This window comes from Kwoniella newhampshirensis, chromosome 13 (assembly GCF_039105145.1).
Source record: "Kwoniella newhampshirensis strain CBS 13917 chromosome 13, whole genome shotgun sequence".
Taxonomy (NCBI): domain Eukaryota; kingdom Fungi; phylum Basidiomycota; class Tremellomycetes; order Tremellales; family Cryptococcaceae; genus Kwoniella; species Kwoniella newhampshirensis.
Window position 1 is genome coordinate 1,068,562 of NC_089966.1, and position 18,588 is coordinate 1,087,149.

At 51.6% G+C, this 18,588-nt stretch overlaps 8 protein-coding genes across 8 annotated transcripts; 3 read left to right on the forward strand and 5 right to left on the reverse strand.

Moving 5' to 3' along the window:
* Positions 1-255: 255 nt before the first annotated feature.
* IAR55_006341 (uncharacterized protein) lies at positions 256-1,523 on the forward strand (the record flags this gene model as incomplete). Its single annotated transcript, XM_066949425.1, has 3 exons — positions 256-569; positions 776-1,025; positions 1,206-1,523. The coding sequence occupies 3 exons, from the start codon at positions 256-258 to the stop codon at positions 1,521-1,523; spliced, it is 882 nt and encodes a 293-aa protein (XP_066800433.1).
* Positions 1,524-2,382: 859 nt separating this feature from the next.
* Positions 2,383-4,200, forward strand: IAR55_006342 (uncharacterized protein; the record flags this gene model as incomplete). The annotated part of the gene is made up of 8 exons (XM_066949426.1): positions 2,383-2,746; positions 2,802-2,864; positions 2,930-2,980; positions 3,047-3,175; positions 3,248-3,415; positions 3,473-3,741; positions 3,835-3,944; positions 4,026-4,200. 8 exons carry the CDS (start codon positions 2,383-2,385, stop codon positions 4,198-4,200), a joined length of 1,329 nt encoding a protein of 442 aa, XP_066800434.1.
* A 1,323-nt stretch (positions 4,201-5,523) lies between these two features.
* Positions 5,524-7,843, reverse strand: IAR55_006343 (uncharacterized protein; the record flags this gene model as incomplete). The annotated part of the gene is made up of 4 exons (XM_066949427.1): positions 5,524-6,633; positions 6,693-6,894; positions 6,944-7,392; positions 7,535-7,843. 4 exons carry the CDS (start codon positions 7,841-7,843, stop codon positions 5,524-5,526), a joined length of 2,070 nt encoding a protein of 689 aa, XP_066800435.1.
* A 313-nt stretch (positions 7,844-8,156) lies between these two features.
* IAR55_006344 (uncharacterized protein) lies at positions 8,157-9,026 on the reverse strand (the record flags this gene model as incomplete). Its single annotated transcript, XM_066949428.1, has 5 exons — positions 8,157-8,238; positions 8,309-8,362; positions 8,468-8,543; positions 8,650-8,814; positions 8,897-9,026. 5 exons carry the CDS (start codon positions 9,024-9,026, stop codon positions 8,157-8,159), a joined length of 507 nt encoding a protein of 168 aa, XP_066800436.1.
* Positions 9,027-9,352: 326 nt separating this feature from the next.
* On the reverse strand, positions 9,353-10,539 carry IAR55_006345 (NAD(P)H:quinone oxidoreductase, type IV; the record flags this gene model as incomplete). The annotated part of the gene is made up of 7 exons (XM_066949429.1): positions 9,353-9,400; positions 9,522-9,676; positions 9,748-9,753; positions 9,817-9,853; positions 9,918-10,047; positions 10,139-10,267; positions 10,391-10,539. 7 exons carry the CDS (start codon positions 10,537-10,539, stop codon positions 9,353-9,355), a joined length of 654 nt encoding a protein of 217 aa, XP_066800437.1.
* Positions 10,540-11,484: 945 nt separating this feature from the next.
* Positions 11,485-12,804, reverse strand: IAR55_006346 (uncharacterized protein; the record flags this gene model as incomplete). The annotated part of the gene is made up of 5 exons (XM_066949430.1): positions 11,485-11,598; positions 11,669-12,065; positions 12,141-12,237; positions 12,355-12,589; positions 12,739-12,804. 5 exons carry the CDS (start codon positions 12,802-12,804, stop codon positions 11,485-11,487), a joined length of 909 nt encoding a protein of 302 aa, XP_066800438.1.
* Positions 12,805-13,831: 1,027 nt separating this feature from the next.
* Positions 13,832-15,744, reverse strand: IAR55_006347 (uncharacterized protein; the record flags this gene model as incomplete). The annotated part of the gene is made up of 8 exons (XM_066949431.1): positions 13,832-13,980; positions 14,057-14,383; positions 14,491-14,573; positions 14,635-14,831; positions 14,911-14,993; positions 15,057-15,291; positions 15,470-15,579; positions 15,666-15,744. 8 exons carry the CDS (start codon positions 15,742-15,744, stop codon positions 13,832-13,834), a joined length of 1,263 nt encoding a protein of 420 aa, XP_066800439.1.
* Positions 15,745-15,976: 232 nt separating this feature from the next.
* On the forward strand, positions 15,977-18,234 carry IAR55_006348 (uncharacterized protein; the record flags this gene model as incomplete). The annotated part of the gene is made up of 6 exons (XM_066949432.1): positions 15,977-16,017; positions 16,079-16,147; positions 16,226-16,312; positions 16,374-16,458; positions 16,540-17,592; positions 17,722-18,234. The coding sequence occupies 6 exons, from the start codon at positions 15,977-15,979 to the stop codon at positions 18,232-18,234; spliced, it is 1,848 nt and encodes a 615-aa protein (XP_066800440.1).
* Positions 18,235-18,588: the final 354 nt, after the last annotated feature.

An 18,588-nucleotide genomic window follows, 5' to 3' on the forward strand; every position in this document is an offset into this window, starting at 1 on the left:
TCTGGTACTCAGTCTCTGACTTCTGACATCGTTCACAGGATGCTCATCGTATATGACATCGCAGACCAAATCAATGGCCATTACCAAACGGGCTGAAGTGAAGACGATAGGTGATCCCATTGATATTTGATGAATTGAGTCATTGATCGGCAACTTCCAACCACTCACATTTATCTCAGTTATTCGACATCTTTCAGTCCTCATCGCCTTGCACGCATTCTCATAGCAAGTCGTTCTCAGTGATCAGACGACACGATGTCAATACCCTCGTCGTCCTCGAGTGCTCGAGCGATCGTCCGCACCGTGGAAACATCCATACGATCTCCCTGTCGCCCGATCAACCTCTCCCGCCGCTCACTCTCTACCCGATCCCCGATCTCTTTCATCCCTCCTTCCGCTCCTTTCTATGCGAGATCACGATCAACGAGACAACTATGGTCCTCGCAAAGTAGAACGTTCTTCTCACTCCCCGATCTGACGAAGCTGGCAAGCTTGGTACCGGGACAAGGCGGAGATGGCGTAGAGGTGGACGCAGAACAGCAAAAGTTCTATGCTAGGAAGATCTTACCGTGAGTTCTCTTCCGTTTCTCCATCGTGAGACGGCAATCTAAGCTTGCTGCATGATCGCGCAATCTCCTCACGGCAGCTCTGGCAACGGAATATGCTGGATAGCAGGCGACTCGTGCTCGTCGAATAGAAATATCACTTACCCGTTCCACGAAACCATACATCTCATTTAGATCCAAAGCTAACTTTGGTCCTCACTCGTTTGTAGCTATTCTCAAGCACAACTATACTCCCTGATCGCCGACGTCCCCTCATACTCATCCTTCATCCCGTTTTGCACCTCTTCCACCGTTCTTCGTCCTCCTACCGCTTCTCCACCTGACAGTTCGCGCGAATGGTCCGACTGGAAGCCCGGTTCTGAACCCTTTGAAGTACGAGCGGAGCTGTCTGTGGGCTTCGGGGGATTGGAAGAGAGATATGTCAGTAGAGTGGTGGGGAAGCCATTCGAGAGTGTCACCGTGAGTCAACCTTAGGCGTATTTCTGGAAGCAACAAGGCGTGGGCCTGCATTCACTCTGCATCAGAAAACAAGCCTCGAATGAGGATGAGTGCATTAAGAGACTGATTACAGTATGGGGAATATGCGAACTCGACACAATGCGCTGTCCGACGTAGCCAAAGCTGACGTATACCGTATAGGCCACCGCATCGAACCAAACACCCATCTTCAAATCCCTCATCACCACCTGGTCCTTCACTCCCGCCTCCTCCCTCTCGCCCCACCCCTCAACCTCTTCCGCACACACCCAATCACCGGCGGCGACTCGGGTACCCAATTCGACCACTCCTAGCGATCCCAATGTCGGTCCTACGTTACTGACCATCGATCTGGCATTTGCGTTTTTGAACCCTCTGCATCGGATTGCGAGCCAGGCGGTATTGCCAAAAGTTGCTGACAAGATGGTCGAAGCGTTTGAGAAGAGGTGCATGGAGGTCTGGGGTAAGGGAACGCAATGACGCGGAGAAGATAACGGGAAGTTGAAGAGGTGTGACGGCGATGAGAAGACAGGTTAGGAATACATTTTCAGGACGAAAAGCAACCAGCACTCTCATGGAGCCAGCCAACACAGTTTCAAGAAAGTCGACTTGCGGCCAATACCCATGTACATTCTAGTGTATCATGCGATCACGTAGATAAACGGTGATCACCTTCTCGCCTGTGAAACTCACGAGCCTTTCAGCCGGACGTAACAGTAGCAAGGATACTGGTCGTCCAGCCCCTCAAGCTGATTGAGTTTACATGATGGAACACAGCGCTATGGATGTACACTGCCCGAAGCGAGATTCTGGCATACACAAACTCCACTCTGTCCTCTTGCACAATGACCAGTGTGCGTCGGTACGAAATCGCCTTGGCGCTTCAGACGGTGTTGGCCGATGATTTTGAGGGTGAGTTCCGAATTCGATTGTCGGCGAAAGGTGTTGGCCGATCGTATTCCTGCTTCACATATCCACCTCGGATTGGGCACAGCGCGTCCACATTGTGACATGCGAACGATGCACACCATTGAGTCGGATGTTCTTGCCGTACAAGGACCCGCTACCGATCTTTGAGCGACAGGATCAGTGACAACCATACGCCTGTATCACGTTTCAAAAGTCGGTCAACAGCGTGTGTCGCCGTTTTTCAAGAGTCCGCCGACAATCGTAAGAACAACACCACAAGTCCATCGTTGAACACTTGACTTGAGTTCTTCAAAGATTCCCTCTGTATCTTTGTTTGGTCTTTCGTTCTCCACTCACCTCTGCTCGTTCGGTACTGGTGCAAGTTATACGATTAAGCCACCACTGGAACCTACAACGTTCACGCCTCACGATGCCGTCCCCAACTTTCAACGCAACCCATTTCTGGTCGGATGCCGACTCTCACCTCATCCGATATTCTGGCGGAGGTCAATTTGTCAGACGTGTCATCGTGAAAGCCCAAGATTGTGTCCTCATCGATTCGGATGGCAAAGAGATCATCGATTGGACGTCGGGTCAAATGTCGTCGATGTTGGGCCACGGTCATCCTGAGATCGTCCAGGTGGTCAACGATTCCATGTCGACGTTGGATCACTTGTTCTCGGGCTTCATCACGAGACCCGTCGTAGATGCAGCTAAAATGTTGGCGAGCATCTTGCCGGAACAGCTGTCAAAGGTCATGTTCCTCAACACGGGAGCGGAAAGTAATGAAGCGGGTGAGTGCAGCGGTTTTTGACCTTCTAAGCTGAATACTCGCCGACAAATTCTCAGCAATTCGAATGGCCAAGCTATACACTGGGAAGCATGAGATAGTTGCCTTCTCTGCTAGTTGGCGTGAGTAAGACCGACGCAGAGGAACAAGTATACGACAACCGAGCTGACTTTGTGATTGTCTGCAGATGGCATGACACAAGCTGCCGCTGCTGCTACCTACTCCGCCGGAAGGAAGGGTATGTCTGCGCTGTACTTGTGAATGATGTTATGCAGAGACAAAGCGTTGACGCCGATACTTTCAGGATACGGTCCTAACGGTCCTGGACAACTTGTCCTTCCCACACCGAACGCCTTCCGATCCCCATTCCGACATCCTGACGGTTCTCATGATTGGGAGACCGAGCTTAACTACGGTTTCGAAATGATTGACTGTGAGTCCTTGTTGCTCCCAACAGATGATTGTGGTCTAGAGGAAACTGACCTGTCGATCATCTATCAACCAGGCCAGTCCACCGGTAACCTCGCGGCGGCAATCATTGAACCTATTCTCTCCTCGGGAGGAGTTATCGAGCTGCCTCGAGGTTACATGAAAGCTCTCAAGGCTCACCTGGACAAGAGAGGGATGTTGTTGATCATCGACGAGGCTCAGACTGGTATCGGAAGGACTGGAGGTGAGCAAAGCCGTATCAATTTTGATGCCAAGCGCTCACCGCTACGTGACTCGACAGACATGTTCGCCTTCGAGCACGATGGTGTCGTTCCCGACATTCTCACCCTTTCCAAGACCCTCGGATGTGGTCTCCCTGTCGCAGCTACCGTGACATCTGCCGAGATTGAGCAAAGCGTATTTGAAAAGGGGTACTTGTTCTACACCACCCATATCAGCGATCCTCTTCCGGCCGCGGTCGCTCTAAAGGCTATGGAGATTGTTGTCAGGGATCAGTTGCACCTACGCGCCAAAGAGCTGGGATTGAGGATCAAGTCGCGGTTATTGGAAGTGAGTATTGTACAGCTTCTGCCAACCTTTTCGGCCTACGTAACACAGTCCGCCCTCAGACAAGGCCACTAACAACTTGACCCCGTATGATAGCTCCAGAAGAAGTACAAATGTATTGGCGAGGTCAGAGGAAGAGGACTTTTGCTAGGTATCGAGATCATCGCAGGACAAAACTCGAAAGAACCGGCACATGTCCTTGGAGCGTAAGTCGAGCGTCCTTCTTATCCAGGCCAGCCCGAAAGGAAGGACACAGCTCACTTGGCCTACGGTTCTGCTGCGCACAGCGAGATCTCAGACAGGTGTATGGACCTCGGTCTTTCCATGAACATCGTTCGTTTGGCGCATATGGGAGGCGTGTTTCGTGTTGCTCCCCCTCTCACAATCACCGACGAGATGTGTGACAGAGCTCTCGATATCTTGGACGAGGCATTTAGAACTACCAAAGGGACTAGTTGGTGATTGAGTAAGGCCGCAAGTTAGTGATATGCATCCGACCAGTGCTTGGAGAAAGCTATACTACGTCATATATGACGAGACGAGACGAGAGAGCTCGTCGCACAACAAGCTTTGCCATGCACGGCAACGATTTGATTGCAGCAGGAGCGACGGCTGCAGTGCAATACCATGATATACGGAGCCGACGTTTGAACGGCATTACAGTATAGAGAGCTGTGTCTGAATCCAGCAAACGCGTACAGTAGCAGGTGCAGGGCCCTCGAGAAGCATCTCACCGCAGTGTGTCCCCTTTGGTCACCTCACCGACAAGTTAACTTACCTCTGCGTTCTGGCCTGTTCCGAGTGCTCTCACTTGATCCGACACGAGGATGTCAATTCACTATGTGCCCTTGGAAGTTCTGTGGTTCGAGTCTGGCGGTTTGACGGTGCATTTCCCATGTCAGAGAGGCATCCCTGCACAAGCAGCCTGCCTGCATGTAACTTGATCGCTCATCTCCTCTGAGGTCCACTGTGTGGGTCGCATCGGCATCGACGCATAGTTGTCACTCCTGATCACATTGACCTTTGTGCTGACAAGGAAGATCGCTACAATCGTCCTCAACATGTCAACATGGGAAGAACCGAAGAGTAAGTGAAGCGAGAGTCATCTGCATCTCGCCGAGTCGTAACATGGCACCGGTGAACGATGGACGTTGTGACCTCGGGCAATCAGACGGAACTTATTCGAAGCAGACGTGGATAGTTGTTTTGGCAAGAGCAGCTTGATAGGCGTCATCAATAACTTCACTTATGCCTCTCACACTGGGATTTGCACCATCTTCAGCTGACAGCTGAAGGGTATAGCACAGCCTGGAGAAAATGACCATCTTCCACCATACCATGCACTTGGGTGTCTGCTTCTCTAAGCAAATGCTGTGAGTTACTCTTCTTTCGAGCGCGAGCGATCTTTTGCCTTTAAGTTGGTAATAGCTTCTGGGCCAGTTAGTTCTCGAGGACAAAACAGGCATTCCTTCATTGTTTGTTTGTGACGTGACGTGACCTTCTTGCCTTTCGCCCTTGTTGCTAAAAAGACAAACACATGTGGCAGGAGTATCCAAGACACCAGACATAAACATCACGTTGCTAGCAATAGATTGACTCGTTGATTTGTTGATGGTCTGTGTGCCCCTGACTGTCAGTCTGGGCATGTATCATTGGATCATGTCGAGTGTCAACAACTTTACACGTCCATGCGATACGTACAACATCGTCCCTGCGCCAGATCAAGACCCGAGCAGTCATAATGCTACATCATGAATTGGTGATCACCGTCCTCTTGCGATTACACTAAATCCTTCTGTCCCCTCTCCGATCCCCTCCCACCGACGTCACGTCACCCGACCCCTCACTTTCCGTCCTCGTCCTTCTCCCCACCGGACGTCCATACATCGTCCCGGTTCCCATTTGTACACCCAACCCACCATGACTCGTCGTCGGTGTCGGTGTTTCTCCATAACTCGCCAGACTTTCACCCCTGATCGTCGTACCTGAAGTGAGGGTTGATCCCATCGACATCATCGCTGTAGAAGCTGACGCTGCTGTCCTTACACTCATCATCGAAGGGGTGATGCTCATCCCTGTTGTATGATTGTTCAGAGTCGAGTCGACCGTGTCTGTTCTCGATCTACGCGGTCCACCTTGGCCTTGACCTTGTGGCGGGACCAAAGTCGAATTAGGCGTGAGATCCTCATCGTCTTCATCGTCTTCATCTTCTTCTTCGACTCGGGGTCTTCCCCATCTACTCGAAATGGCATTCGGATCTCCCGAATTCTGCCTTGACATCGTCTCAGACTGAGGACCAGGTACAGGTCCATGCGGTTGTCCTTGGGGACCCAAGCCGAAACCCATATAAGAAGACGCTCTCCATCCTCTTCTTCTATATCTTCCCGAACTTCCTCTTTGTAGATTCGTTCGACCGCCCGTGGCCGGCGCAGTACCTCCGGACCCCAAGGGAGATTTGACCGGTGACTCTGGTTTCGTTTCTGCCTTTTCAGATTGTTGTGTTTTCCACCTCACGGCTTTGCCCAAACTGTCCACATTCCCTCTGATTTCTTCGTCTCGCTCGGAGGAGATCACAGTCGAAGTCGATGGGAAGAATGACGAGTATCGCGCTTGTGTCGAGAGTACCAAAGCCATCTGTAATATCCGAGCCAGCTCCTGTGATGTTGATGGGCTTGTCATTGTCGAGGTTGATGGCGAAGTGATCTGAGGGATAAGACGTGGGAGAAGAGGCACGAGGATGTGAAGGAGAAAGCCAGAGAGGAGTAGATGACGGACAGGTATGGGCGAATGTATCGTTGACAGGTAAGAACTGGTGCTACTCGAAATATTGGACGACGTTGTATTGGTCGGTATATCTCGTAACTGGGTGAATGGCAGGAAGACGCCCTCGACGTACTTCACTCACGACAGCATACATCAGCACAAACAATTGATACGGGCGGAGCTATACGCACGGGCAAGACCTGAGTCCAGAAGAAACTCCAGACCTCGGCAGCTCTACTGACCACCTTCCCCTCTTCCAGCGTATCGAATTTGGCCTTGAGTGTCAGCATGCCAGAGCCTATAAATTCGCGCAGATCGGAGGAGAGAAGAGCGACAATACGCGAGGGAGGAGCTCGTTGAGATGTCGCAACGATGTGGGAGTGACATAGATGACTGCGTGACATCAGAATCTGACGGCACGAAGGACTCGGGATGCACTCACTTGAGGTCCTCCACAGGAGTCTTCAACGCTCCGCCCGCGAATAGCGGTAAGACATGAACTGTCAACAAGCTCCAAGGTGAACTCGGACTCGAATGAGCCACTGTCATACTCTCCGCAGCTCGCACACCGATAGGGTCATGTCCATGTCCATGATTATGACCATGTGAGAGGTTGTGACCCAATGACGAGTGCGAATGCGTGAGGGTGTGGTGATGATCCGAAAGCGGTGTGCCGTCCTGGAATACCACGACGCCGTTGGATGAGGAGGATGGGAGAGGACCAGACGAGTGGGAATGGGCGTGGGGTTTGGATATCGATGGACGAGGAGATGAGGATGCGGAAGTCCGGAGTTGTGACGATGAAGATGTGGGGTGAAGGGGGTGAGAGGATGATGAAGGGGTGGGTGATAGGGGTGGTAAGGGAGGAAGATGCGAGAGAGTCGATGAGACCTGCGGCGGTGTGGCGAGGTTTGAGCAGGACCAGTAATCACATGCCAACGGAAGAGAGACGAAAACCTCATCAGCGAAACAAGGCATGTGTGACGAGCAGGCCAAGCCATGCGCTGTGAGGCGATCGACAAGAGCCTCTCACCAGCTTATTATCATAGACTCCTACGGCCCAACCTCCCGCATGCTTCCCCACACCTCCTGTCCCACTCCCAGATCTATGTGGACTGCCCCCACTCCCCACTGAGGGCGGTAGAGGCAATCGTTTATCGTTCTTCGCAGGTAAAGGGGGAGGTGCGAGATCGCCTCCACCGGTGCCCAGACCGGACGAACCGCGGGTGTTCGTACTTGTGAACGAGGTGGTGGAATAGGTCGGTGAAGGTGGGAGAGGGGCACGACGTGGTGAGTAGGTGAGATAGGCGGAGGACGTGTTCAGTGGTGGCTGGGTCGTCATGATACATTGGCGAGTCCCCAAGGTTTAGTGACTTCGTTTCGGAGGCAGGACTGTAAGTGACCCAGTCGGGCAGTGTCAGTCGGTCGATTATCACTATTCGTGCGCACGCGACGATGGGAGCGTTTAGGCCGTCAAGCAGGACGCTCCTACTGACGAGGACGTCTTGCTGCACGACAGGACGGAACGATACGTGACGATGATAGAGATGCAATCAACAGGTCGAGATGGAGGTAAATGCAACAACAACAATTCATTTCTCGCGTTTCGAAGATCCTATTCACCAGACAATCAATCCTCCACTCGATCCACCATCTTACGCCTTGTACTCGAACCTCTTCAACTCTTCCAACTTGACAGACTTCAACGCGTCCAGAGCTGTCGCAGACAGATCGACCCTGAGATGCAGTGTGTGCAGTATCAGCATAGCTCATCTCATTTGGCAGAGTGGGATGTGAATCGATTCACCGAGGTACGACTTTGTCGCCTAATCTCTCAGACGCAGCGAGGGCCTCTTTCCACCTGCGACGACCGATCAGCACGCAGCGTCCGTCCGGATATTGCATTGTTTGGATACCACTCCGGCTCATGAACCAGTCGGTGTCATTCCGGATCGCGCACACTCACCTCTCCACGCAAAGACACCACCTACAACCACCTGTCAGACCTGGGAACCCACCGCGTCTCGTCATGAGGTCGTTCCCTGGCAGTCGATCAAAGTCACTCATGATCAGCTGGATGTTTCTCGTCCACATTACTCGTCCTGCATTACTATGGCGACCACGACCAAGCCAAATGATCCCACTCACCTCTCTCTTTACTGAACTCTAAGAACTCTTGCGTTACAACGCCCCCTATGAAGTGTCTACCGCTATCTGACCCGCTGTTCCCCCAACAGAACCCGTCTCTCATGAACCCTGTTGGGTGCGTCGAATCGCCAGCTTTGGTATGAGGTTGTAGAGGAGCATGAAGGACTGTCCCAGAGAGAGCATCGATCAGAGACTTATCTCTCTTCCCCTTCCACTTTTGATTCCCTTGTACGGATCATCTACATACCGCTCATCTTTGCCGAGTCGAGTGTCATGGTCGTTGCTGATCGGGTGAAACGCGGACTGATCGCGTGTAGATGTGAATCGAGCAGCGCACTGAGTGTGAGCGGTAAGGAGAGTATAGAGCGGAGGTTCATTTTCGATGATCAGATATCTGTTCGATACAACCAACAATACTTGTACGCTGATCACAAGACCGATGGGTCGGCTTTGTCGTAACATAACGACAACCATCATGTACGTCATGTTCATTCTGCCCTCCACCATCGTCGTGATCATTGACATCGTGTATGCCAATATTCGTGACCCAAGATCTTTACGTTCTTTGTGAGAACTCAACACATTGCGCAACATGATATGCATATATCCTCCCGCCATATGATAGCTATATCCGTGCAGACTTCTCACTCACATCCGTACTACCCTTCTACCTTCTACGTTCTACGCGTCTTTCTTGAACTGCTTAAGCAGTCTTGCCCTTGACGAAGGTGGAGACGAAGTTACCGAAGTACTGTGAAGAGTGGACACATATCTCAGTAAATCATCTCGAGGCACAGCAAAGGCCATTCGACAACAGGCAAAGACATGTAAAGGGAAGCGTTGCCGTGGAGGGGAATGGACCCATCACTCACCTTGCCTTGGTGCTCAGCGAAGCTGAGGTCACCGGCGGTAGCCTGCTTAGAGCCGTCGGGACCGGCGATCAAGGAGGCACCGTAAGGGGTACCACCCTGGACTTCGGTGAGGTTTCCGATGGAGGGGTCAGAGTAACCCATGGGGACGTAGACCACTACAAGGTGGTAGGTTAGCAGTGGCTTCATTCAAGTCAGAATGCCAAGTCGAATGGTATGTGGAACGTACAACCGTCTGCAAAGAAAGACACAGTCAGCGATATGAATACTCGGATTCAACGCAATGGAACGGACTCACGGTGAGCGAAGTAAGGGTAGGTGGTGAGCATAGTAGACTAGAACCAGACGAGCACAGGTCAGCGCTCGGTCCTCGACCAAGCAGCAAGACCTTTTACCCACCTCGTGACCACTGTGCTGGCCGGCAGCGGAGGTGAACATGGTCACGAACTTGCCGGTGAGAGCACCGGTAGCCCAGAGACCACCGGTCTTGTCGAAGAAGGCGGAGACCTGAGCGGGGAGTCGACCATATCTGCGCCACGAGGAAAGGCGACGTGTCAGCGATAGATTGTTGGAACTTCGCAGCATCCGGAAGACGAACGCAAATGTTTCTAGGGACTCACCGGGTGGGGGCACCGAAGATGATACCGTCGGCCTCCTTGAGGTCATCGGGGGTGATCAAGGGGTACTTGGGGGCGAGAGAAGAGCCAGCGTGCATCTTCTCGAGGACCTCCTTGGGGAGAGTCTCCTCGCTGCGTGACGACGATTTAGCATCAGCATACGTTTCATGCACACGGTGCCAAAGGGTGTTCCGACAAGAGGAGGGATGTGGTTTGAACCACGATGCTATCGCTCGATTAGCAGGCTCTACGCACATGAAGTAAGGCTTGACGATGGCCCCGGTGGCCTGTGCACCCTTGATGATGGCCTCGGCGAGGGAGCCAATGTGGCCGTAGGTGGAGTAGAATGCGACGACGATGATGGGCTTGGACCTGTGTTCCCGCGTGGAAGAAGGGGAGATCATCAGCGTTGAACCACGAGGAAAGAACAAGCAAACAGATGAAACGCGTCACGGCTGCTGCTGCATTGATCTTGGAGCGATGTCTGTGCATGAGCGACTTACATTTTGATTGATTGATTGGTTTTGGAGAGAAACGGAGATCAGATGCAGATACGAGTGAGCTGTGTTGAGATGAAAGAGAGAGAGAGAGAGAGAGAGAGAAAGCAGAAGACGAGGTTCTGACTTTTGTTTCTGTAATCTATATATATATATGCATGCGTTGACGAAGTCTGAGCCCTGAAGAATGTTCAAGAGCAAATCTTGTCTTTCTCTGGGTATGCTGACCCAATCAAGTCATATGTATGGCGCTGCCACTCGGCAATCCCAACGGAACAAGTACAGCACAGCACTAGATCTCTCTTCTCTCCTCTCTCCTCTCTCCTCTCTCCTCTCTCCTCTCGCTCCTCGTTGACCGTGATGCCCGTTCCCCTGTGCGACGATTGGTTGGTCACTCGCTGTCCACGGCTCACTGCTCTGTATAGTTGTATATCGAAAGGGGAGTCCTTTGTGGAAGCGACTCTGTTTACAAATCTCGGTTTATTGCCGTGTCGGGCAATCGTTTCACCCAGGACAGCCGAGTGCAGCGGGTGGGAATCACCGACCGTAACAGGCAAAAAAAGGACAAAGACAACGCAGCAGATGAGAACGATTACCTAAGGTTCCAAAGGGGAATCGCATGCCTAACCGAGAAGGTTGGTTTTGCTTTGATTAGGCATCAGGGGAGATCTCTTTATTACGCTGCGACTCCATTATAAATTGCCTCGCCGCTCTCGACATCGCACATTCCCGTCAATAATCAATTGGTAGTTTTGCTGAAATCATATATATATAGCTCATGACAAAACTATATGAAATTACTTGTATCCTCATCTACAAGACCTCGCCCCTCTTCTCTGTGATGGAGAACCTTTACTTTCCCTTCTCCGCCTTGTATCGTCTCGCATATGTCTCGTAATCCTCCAGTTCCGGGATATCCTTCCTCAACTCGTCAATATCCACGTTCCAACCAGACTCGACGAAGAACTACCATGGTTCCAGACAAATCACATAAGCGTCGCCCCGACTCCTCTGATCCCGCTGGACCGACACTCACTTGTGCAAAGTCTCTTACTATCGGGACGAACCTCTTTGCTGACCAAGCCATGAAGAACGGAGCCAGAGGTATCGATCCTCCCCAAACGTCTTTATAGATCTTCTCGATCTCTCTGGTCGTGAGAGCGTCTCCTGCCAGATCGACGACTCCGTCCTTCCATCCTGGTCCGTTGATGAATGCTCTCGCTGCTCCTATGCCGATATCTCGCGGACTGACCAGTTGGAGCTTCTTATCTGGATGAGAGGTGAAGGTGTGTTTGAGCCAGACCGTTCGACCGATCCTGAACTGGAATGGAGTGTTGGGCGTCCAGATGTCCATGAATTGGACAGGACGAAGGAACGTGTATGGGAGACCGATCGATTTGATGTGGATCTCGACTTTTCGTTTCACCTCCAATCTGGTTATAGATGACTCGAGTCAGCGATACTTTTGTCACCCCCGTCATCTTCACCCCTCGCCTATACAAACTCACGATGCGAATCCAGTGTCTTCCAATCCGCCAAACTGACTGGAGGAATAGACGATGTGTTTCACTCCGAAATCTTTCGCTGCGTCGGCGATGGCAACGCCTAAATTCGTCAAATCCTTTGTCAGTATCTTCTGGTCTGACAACACACATGGCGTTCGCCGGTCTCGCTGTCTCTGTGACGCTAAGGGGGCAACAGGAAAGCCAAGACTGAACTCACCAAACTTGACCATGTTCTTATCGTTCTCATACCCCTGCACGCTGAACACCCCATGGACCTCCCCCTTCCTCACGCCTTCGAGGGAAGCAAACACCTTGTCCGGTTCTTCCATGCAGTTCTCGGCGACCTTGATCACCTTGACGCCTCGGAGAGATGCGAGTCTCTTGGAAGCGCTCGATTCGGGATTACGGGTCAGGGCGAGGATGATCCACGAGGGGTCTAAGGAGGTGAGTGCCTATGTCAAAGACAGGGGACATGTCAGCGGACCGAAGTGTCTGTGTGATGCGCTCCAGTCAATACGTCGCACATCGCAACTTGCCGAGTTGTACAAGCATGAGGAGTGCTCGAGGTCCAGGGCCGAAACAACACTCTTCGGCCACTTACTTGTATCATTGCTGTCCCTTGTGTCCCAGTCGCGCCGAAGGCGACGATTGTCTTGTTGGTAGTCATGGTGACAAATCTTTTCAGAGTTATCTTGGATCTCGGTCCTCGTTATGGCTTGCCGGTGTTGTTCAAGGTATTGACAGATTGAACGTCTTCTGTGGGTTCCCAGATATGGATATGGTAGCTGGTCGGCTCCGCAGAATGCGATAGTGATGGCAGAAATGTCAATGTTACGAACATCATCCCGGGCCTCTACTGTCCCATCCTCGTCTTACATACCTATTGCACATATGCATGGGAGCCAGCTTCGGGCTCTACCACCGAGCGAGCCGCGTTGTCCATTACTCACACAACGAGATGCATCGAGAATCATGCAAACACCTAGAGAGTGAATCGCGGCCAATGGCCAAGAACCATATGGCTCTGTTGAGGCGGCCATCGATGACCGCTGTGCAATTCACCGTGAACCACCCTGTTCGCCTGAGGCGTCGACCAGTCCCACTTGCGGCAAAACATACTGTGACTTTACGACTCGACACGTCTTAGAGAGAGCTGGATCTGGTCATGCATTCGGCCTCACGGCGTGGACGCCCAGTGGCATGACGAGGGAAAGCTTACAGGCCAACGGCGGGCTCAAGAGCTTGAGAATCAGGGTACGGTATGCGGGCTGCGGTCTGTGGCGGGTATTGCTTTCAGTCGGACCATTTTTCATTGTGAGTACTCACAATTGGGATTATGCTCAATGGCTATGATTTATCAATCACCTTGGTCATCTCTCGGTGTTGTCGGTCAAGTACGTTCACTCTGCTACAGCCAACATATGCTATCAATTTGACATCGAGACCTGACGCCGAATCTGACAAAAGCTGTAATGACAACGAGTCTTGTTCGGCCTCGACTCCATGTCGGATGGGGGGCTCGCTCGGGAGATAAGACATGATAGCTCATCTGGAGACGTTGACAACCCGGTTCTACATTTTCCCAAGTCTAGACTCTATAATTGTACGACGGATGATCCATGGCGTGTGCGCCATTCTTATCTGACCTCAAGCTCGAAAAGACCTGCTGACCATTGGTCAAGACACTGCCTCCGTTATACACCCGCATCGATCGTCATCTCCCCTGTTACTGGTGTCTCAAACAGTTCTTGCTTTTCCTGGAAAGAGATTTCGGGCCGCGACACCAGCCAAATGAGCTTTGCAAAAGCGGCTTCGTGAGTCAGGTCGTAACCTGGTAGAACACCTGCAACCGATAAATCACAGAATCAGTATATCTCCTTCACACTCTTCGAGGATTACTCGACGAAATCTTTACTCACCGATACTCAACAGTGTCCTTCCCTGGGTGTACAGGGGATACACGTTCGGAATAGCGCATTGCGAAATGACCACCACCAGCACTTCCCTCTCCACCAATCTCTTCAGTGAATCCAGCAGGCCGTTCTTCTCGTCAAGGGGAAGGTTCCCACTACCATAAGCGGAGAGAATGACCGCTCGACAAGTCGGCACGGAGGCGACCTGTGCTTCGAGGAGCGAACCTGTCATGCCGGGATAGACATGGACGGCTATAACGGTCGGGTCGGCATAGAGATCGACAAGGGGTGGTGGAGACGCGGAAGACCGCAGAGGGAGAGCGGTATCGGAGGCTGTCGATAGGGTCCCAGTGTTGTCAGCGACGGCTCTCGATGATCGACAGGAAAGCGAAAACGTGACGTCAAAGGGAATCTCGAGGAGCAACCATCACAAAACTCACTGATCTTCACATTGAGGTTGATCAGTGCCGGGACACAAGGTGATGTGAATGCAGCGAAGAGATTTGGGCTTGTCTTGGTTGCTCTGAAAAGTTACAAGTCCTCATTCACCATCGGTCAACAGCCTCTGTCGAGATTAGACTCACCGACACCCATGTAAGACCTGATGATTGAAGACGATCCCTACTCCTGCATAAGGTAGGACACCAGCGACGAACAACGAATCCAGGAGATTTGTCCAGCCGTCCGATCTCGGTCGAGAGAGAGGTATTTGGGCACCTGTTACCACGATGGGTTTTCCAGCAGAGTGAAACAGGAAGGAGAGGATCGCTGCGGTGTATGCCTGGGGCGATGGACAATTGTCAATCATCCATCGCGTAGACTGAGACCGAAGCAAGCGTTGAGCAAAGAAAAAAACTCACAAGGGTATCTGTGCCAGATAGAATTACAAAACCATCATAGGCCTGCCAGTTCTCGTAGACCAGAGACGCGATAGTGTTCCATTCTGTTCGTATGATCAGCCAGTCGACACCGGCTCGGCTCGACCACGCCAAGAGAACCAACCCACCGCTCGGAGTCATCTCACTACTGTCCATATGTCTATCCAGATCCAGAATCTCATATTCCACAGATCGACCGTCATCATCTAGATCCGGTGTGATCAATGTTGGATACAGTGTGTTCTTCCCTACAAGAGTCGTTTGGACTGGTGAGTCGAAGGACACGGAGGAAGAGGTCAATTCGGAAGGGGAAGTCAAGGAGGGATGAGATCGTATTCGACGGAAGAACAGGTCCGTGCGGGTCTGTGGTGGTGAGGGCGATTGGCAGTGACGAGGGACGGGAATTAGATCAAAACCATTAGTTATGCCAGCGATGGTGCAAGCTACAGTGCAGTTACACGCGCAATGATACCCAAGACAGAGACGATACCGCGTGTATGGATGAGAGGAACCGTGAAAGAGAAACCATGTTCCAGCTCACAGGAGCGAGACCACCCCTTGTCACCTCACTCGCGATCGTCCCTCCCGTACCAATACACAAACATTTCCTACGCATACCTTTCTCCGCGGTCGTGTCGAGGAGAAGAATTGCTGTTGGGAGGTTTGTCGCTCAAACCTCCGAGGCTGTTCGAGCGTGCTGTCAACAGCTCCCAAACGAGCGGACGATTAGGGACAACGAAGATGGCAGCAAGTCAGAACCACGACTAGAGAGCCTCCCTCGTCGTGTGCAATAAGTTGAGTTTGCGATGTCTGCATGATGCGAAAGAGAATTCTCGATCGCAAAGAGATAGCATAGCAAACAGAGAAATGGGAAATCAAAAAGTGAGAAATGGGAAATCAATAATAACGACTTGGCATCCATTGACCTTTTTTTTAATCGTCTCAACGTCATTCACATCGTCTTTCAACACATCAGTACTCATCTTGTACACATACGTCCACTTGTAGTAGCTGCCTTCGGCCCCACCTGAGGCTGGCAACGCCTGTAATGGGAGTCAAGGACTTGCTCACATGGGTGAAGAAGGCTTAGTGAGTGACTGACCCCAACTCTCCTTGTGCTCTTCATGACCTGTATTGACGGGTCTTTCAGTCCACAGGCAATCAAGTCTTTCCCTCAGAGATGGACGTCTCCCGAGCTAAAGGGCAAAAGAGTAGCAATGTGAGTGCTATCGGACTGTGTATGGTGTCCAAATCGATGTCGATGTTATTGGCTGACATCTTGCTATCTTGCTCGCAGCGATGCGACATTGCTCACCAATCGATATCATTTCGCTTCTCGCAATGGACCATGGGCGGGCAAAGGCGAGATCATAGGATGGTACAAGTGAGTCACGCTGTAGCATTGTCAGCTCTCCATGTCGCATTGCGCTGATATCATCACTTAGCCTCATCACGGAGATGAGGGCATCTGGAGTAAAGCCTATAGCGATTTGGGATCAAAGAGGGTATAGGGAATGGAAAGCTCCGGAGGTATGCGTCACTCTTCTGCACAAACCTGTTCTATCCTTGAGCGATACCGCTATTGTAGCTCGCTAACCAACGAAACTGCAGGCTCATCGTCGTCTCGTCACACGAGCGACGCATCTGGCCCGACGAGATCACGAGGAAAGCCGGTCATCGCGCCTATCGTCACTCCGGGAAGTGCTTCACGACTTCGACGCGATGTCAGAAGAGGAGAAGGACGTGGTGCGAGCACATTGGGAGACGACGCGGTTCATGTTCGTGCAACCTAAAGAGGACATGCTCGTGCAATCTAGGGAGCGCCTGACTGATGGAGTGGACGGAAAGGAACCACCTTCACGGAAGCGATTGACGGCGAAGAAACTAGCTGCCTTTCTGACGCCCCCGGAAACGCCTCCATCTGACGGTCCTGCTTCTCCCTTTCCGCTATCCCAAGATGATGGCGAGACCATCGAAAGAGTCACCAGCATGATTGACTCCATCGCTCATCTTGTTCAAGACTACAGAGATCATTACCAGTCGCCTGCTTCGTCCGTTGCTAAGATCGACGGACTAGGCCTGGACTTGAATCTCGAACATATGGAGGAAGAGATTCAAAAGTGGGCCTCACTTCGACCTCCACCTTCACCAGAATTGTCAGACACAGACTCGGACGAAAGACGGAAAGGCGAAGGGGAGAGGGAACGTCATCAGGTGGTGGAAGATCTGGATGAGGCTTTGCAAGAGATGTCACGGGGAAGGGTGAAGGAGACCAAACGACAAGCAGAGCTGACAAGAGAAGAAGGCGAGATCATCAACATGGCACTTTCTACACCAACATCTCCGAATCCGACTCCTCCTTCGACCCCATCTCCTCTCCCATCCCCGTCCATCAGTTTCAACACATCAACGCTCGACCCTCCAATCACCCGTCTAGACAACCTCATCGATGCGCTGCCTGTTGTTCGCGAAGTTTACGAAAGAGCTCTCGATATCCCTTCCATCGCAGATCATGAAGATTGTAAAGAACTCCTGGGTATCATGGGTGTGCCAGTGATCGAAGCCGTAATCCCGTATGAAGCGGAAGGACTAGCGGCTAGTATGGCGAAGAAGGGATTGGTTGACTTTGTGGGTACCGAGGACAGTGACGTATTGGCCTACGAGGTGAGTTGTATGGATTCCAGTCTGTCTCTCATAAGTGCCGCAAACGTTTCAAGTCCTGTGCTTGCCTGTATGGCGGTCTCTACTCCTTGCGTGATCGGTAGCTCATTCTGCTGGCCTTTATCACGACAGGGCCCGCTCCTCCGCAACCTGTCCCCACTGTCCTCACCACTGAGTTATGTTTCTGGATCTTATCTCCGCGAACTCACCGGTCTCACCCCTTCCCAATATCTCGACTTCTTGATTCTCCTTGGGACCGATGCGTCTCCTCGTATCCCCAAAGTTGGACCGATGACGGCTTTCAAGCTGATCAAGACACATTCGACTATCGAGAAAATCCTTCTCGACGAACCCGGTATCAGTAAAAGGCTAGAAGACAAGGACGCTTTTCTGAAAATGGTCAATAATGCTCGGACGGTATTTGACGAGTTACCAGAAGTAGACAGCGTGGTAGAGGAAGGGATGTTGGAAGAGGGTGAATGGGATGACGAGAAGATCGAGAGGTTTTTGGAAGACGAACATGGGATCAAGTTGGTGGAGGCCAATGACAACGCTGGTGATAATGATCGTGTAGACGTAGAGGACCTGTCATGGTTAGATCGTGAATTAGCGCAGACGATGGCGAATGAGCACGGTAGAAATTGAGAGCGACAGGGTGCGATATAATGAGGCGATATGATCGAAGAAGAGGGGTTAAGGGAGGAGGCGGACTACCTGTAACTGATATACCTCGCATCATTGTCATACCACCAACCTCTCAGTTTTAAGTTATAAACGTAAATTGCTGTGTATGTACGGTTTCCGATGCACGTCGATCAGTCGCTTCGAAAGATGTTAGTTACTTCTGAGTCTTCGACTTGGCTCTCGTTTCACAAACAGAAGTCCCTCGACCAGACTGTTCTCCACGCAATAGCAATGAGACGCTCGAACGTCCATACATGTACGTAGTTTTACATCACGACGTCTTCTCACATCGTTTGAAGCGACTTGTCGACCCAT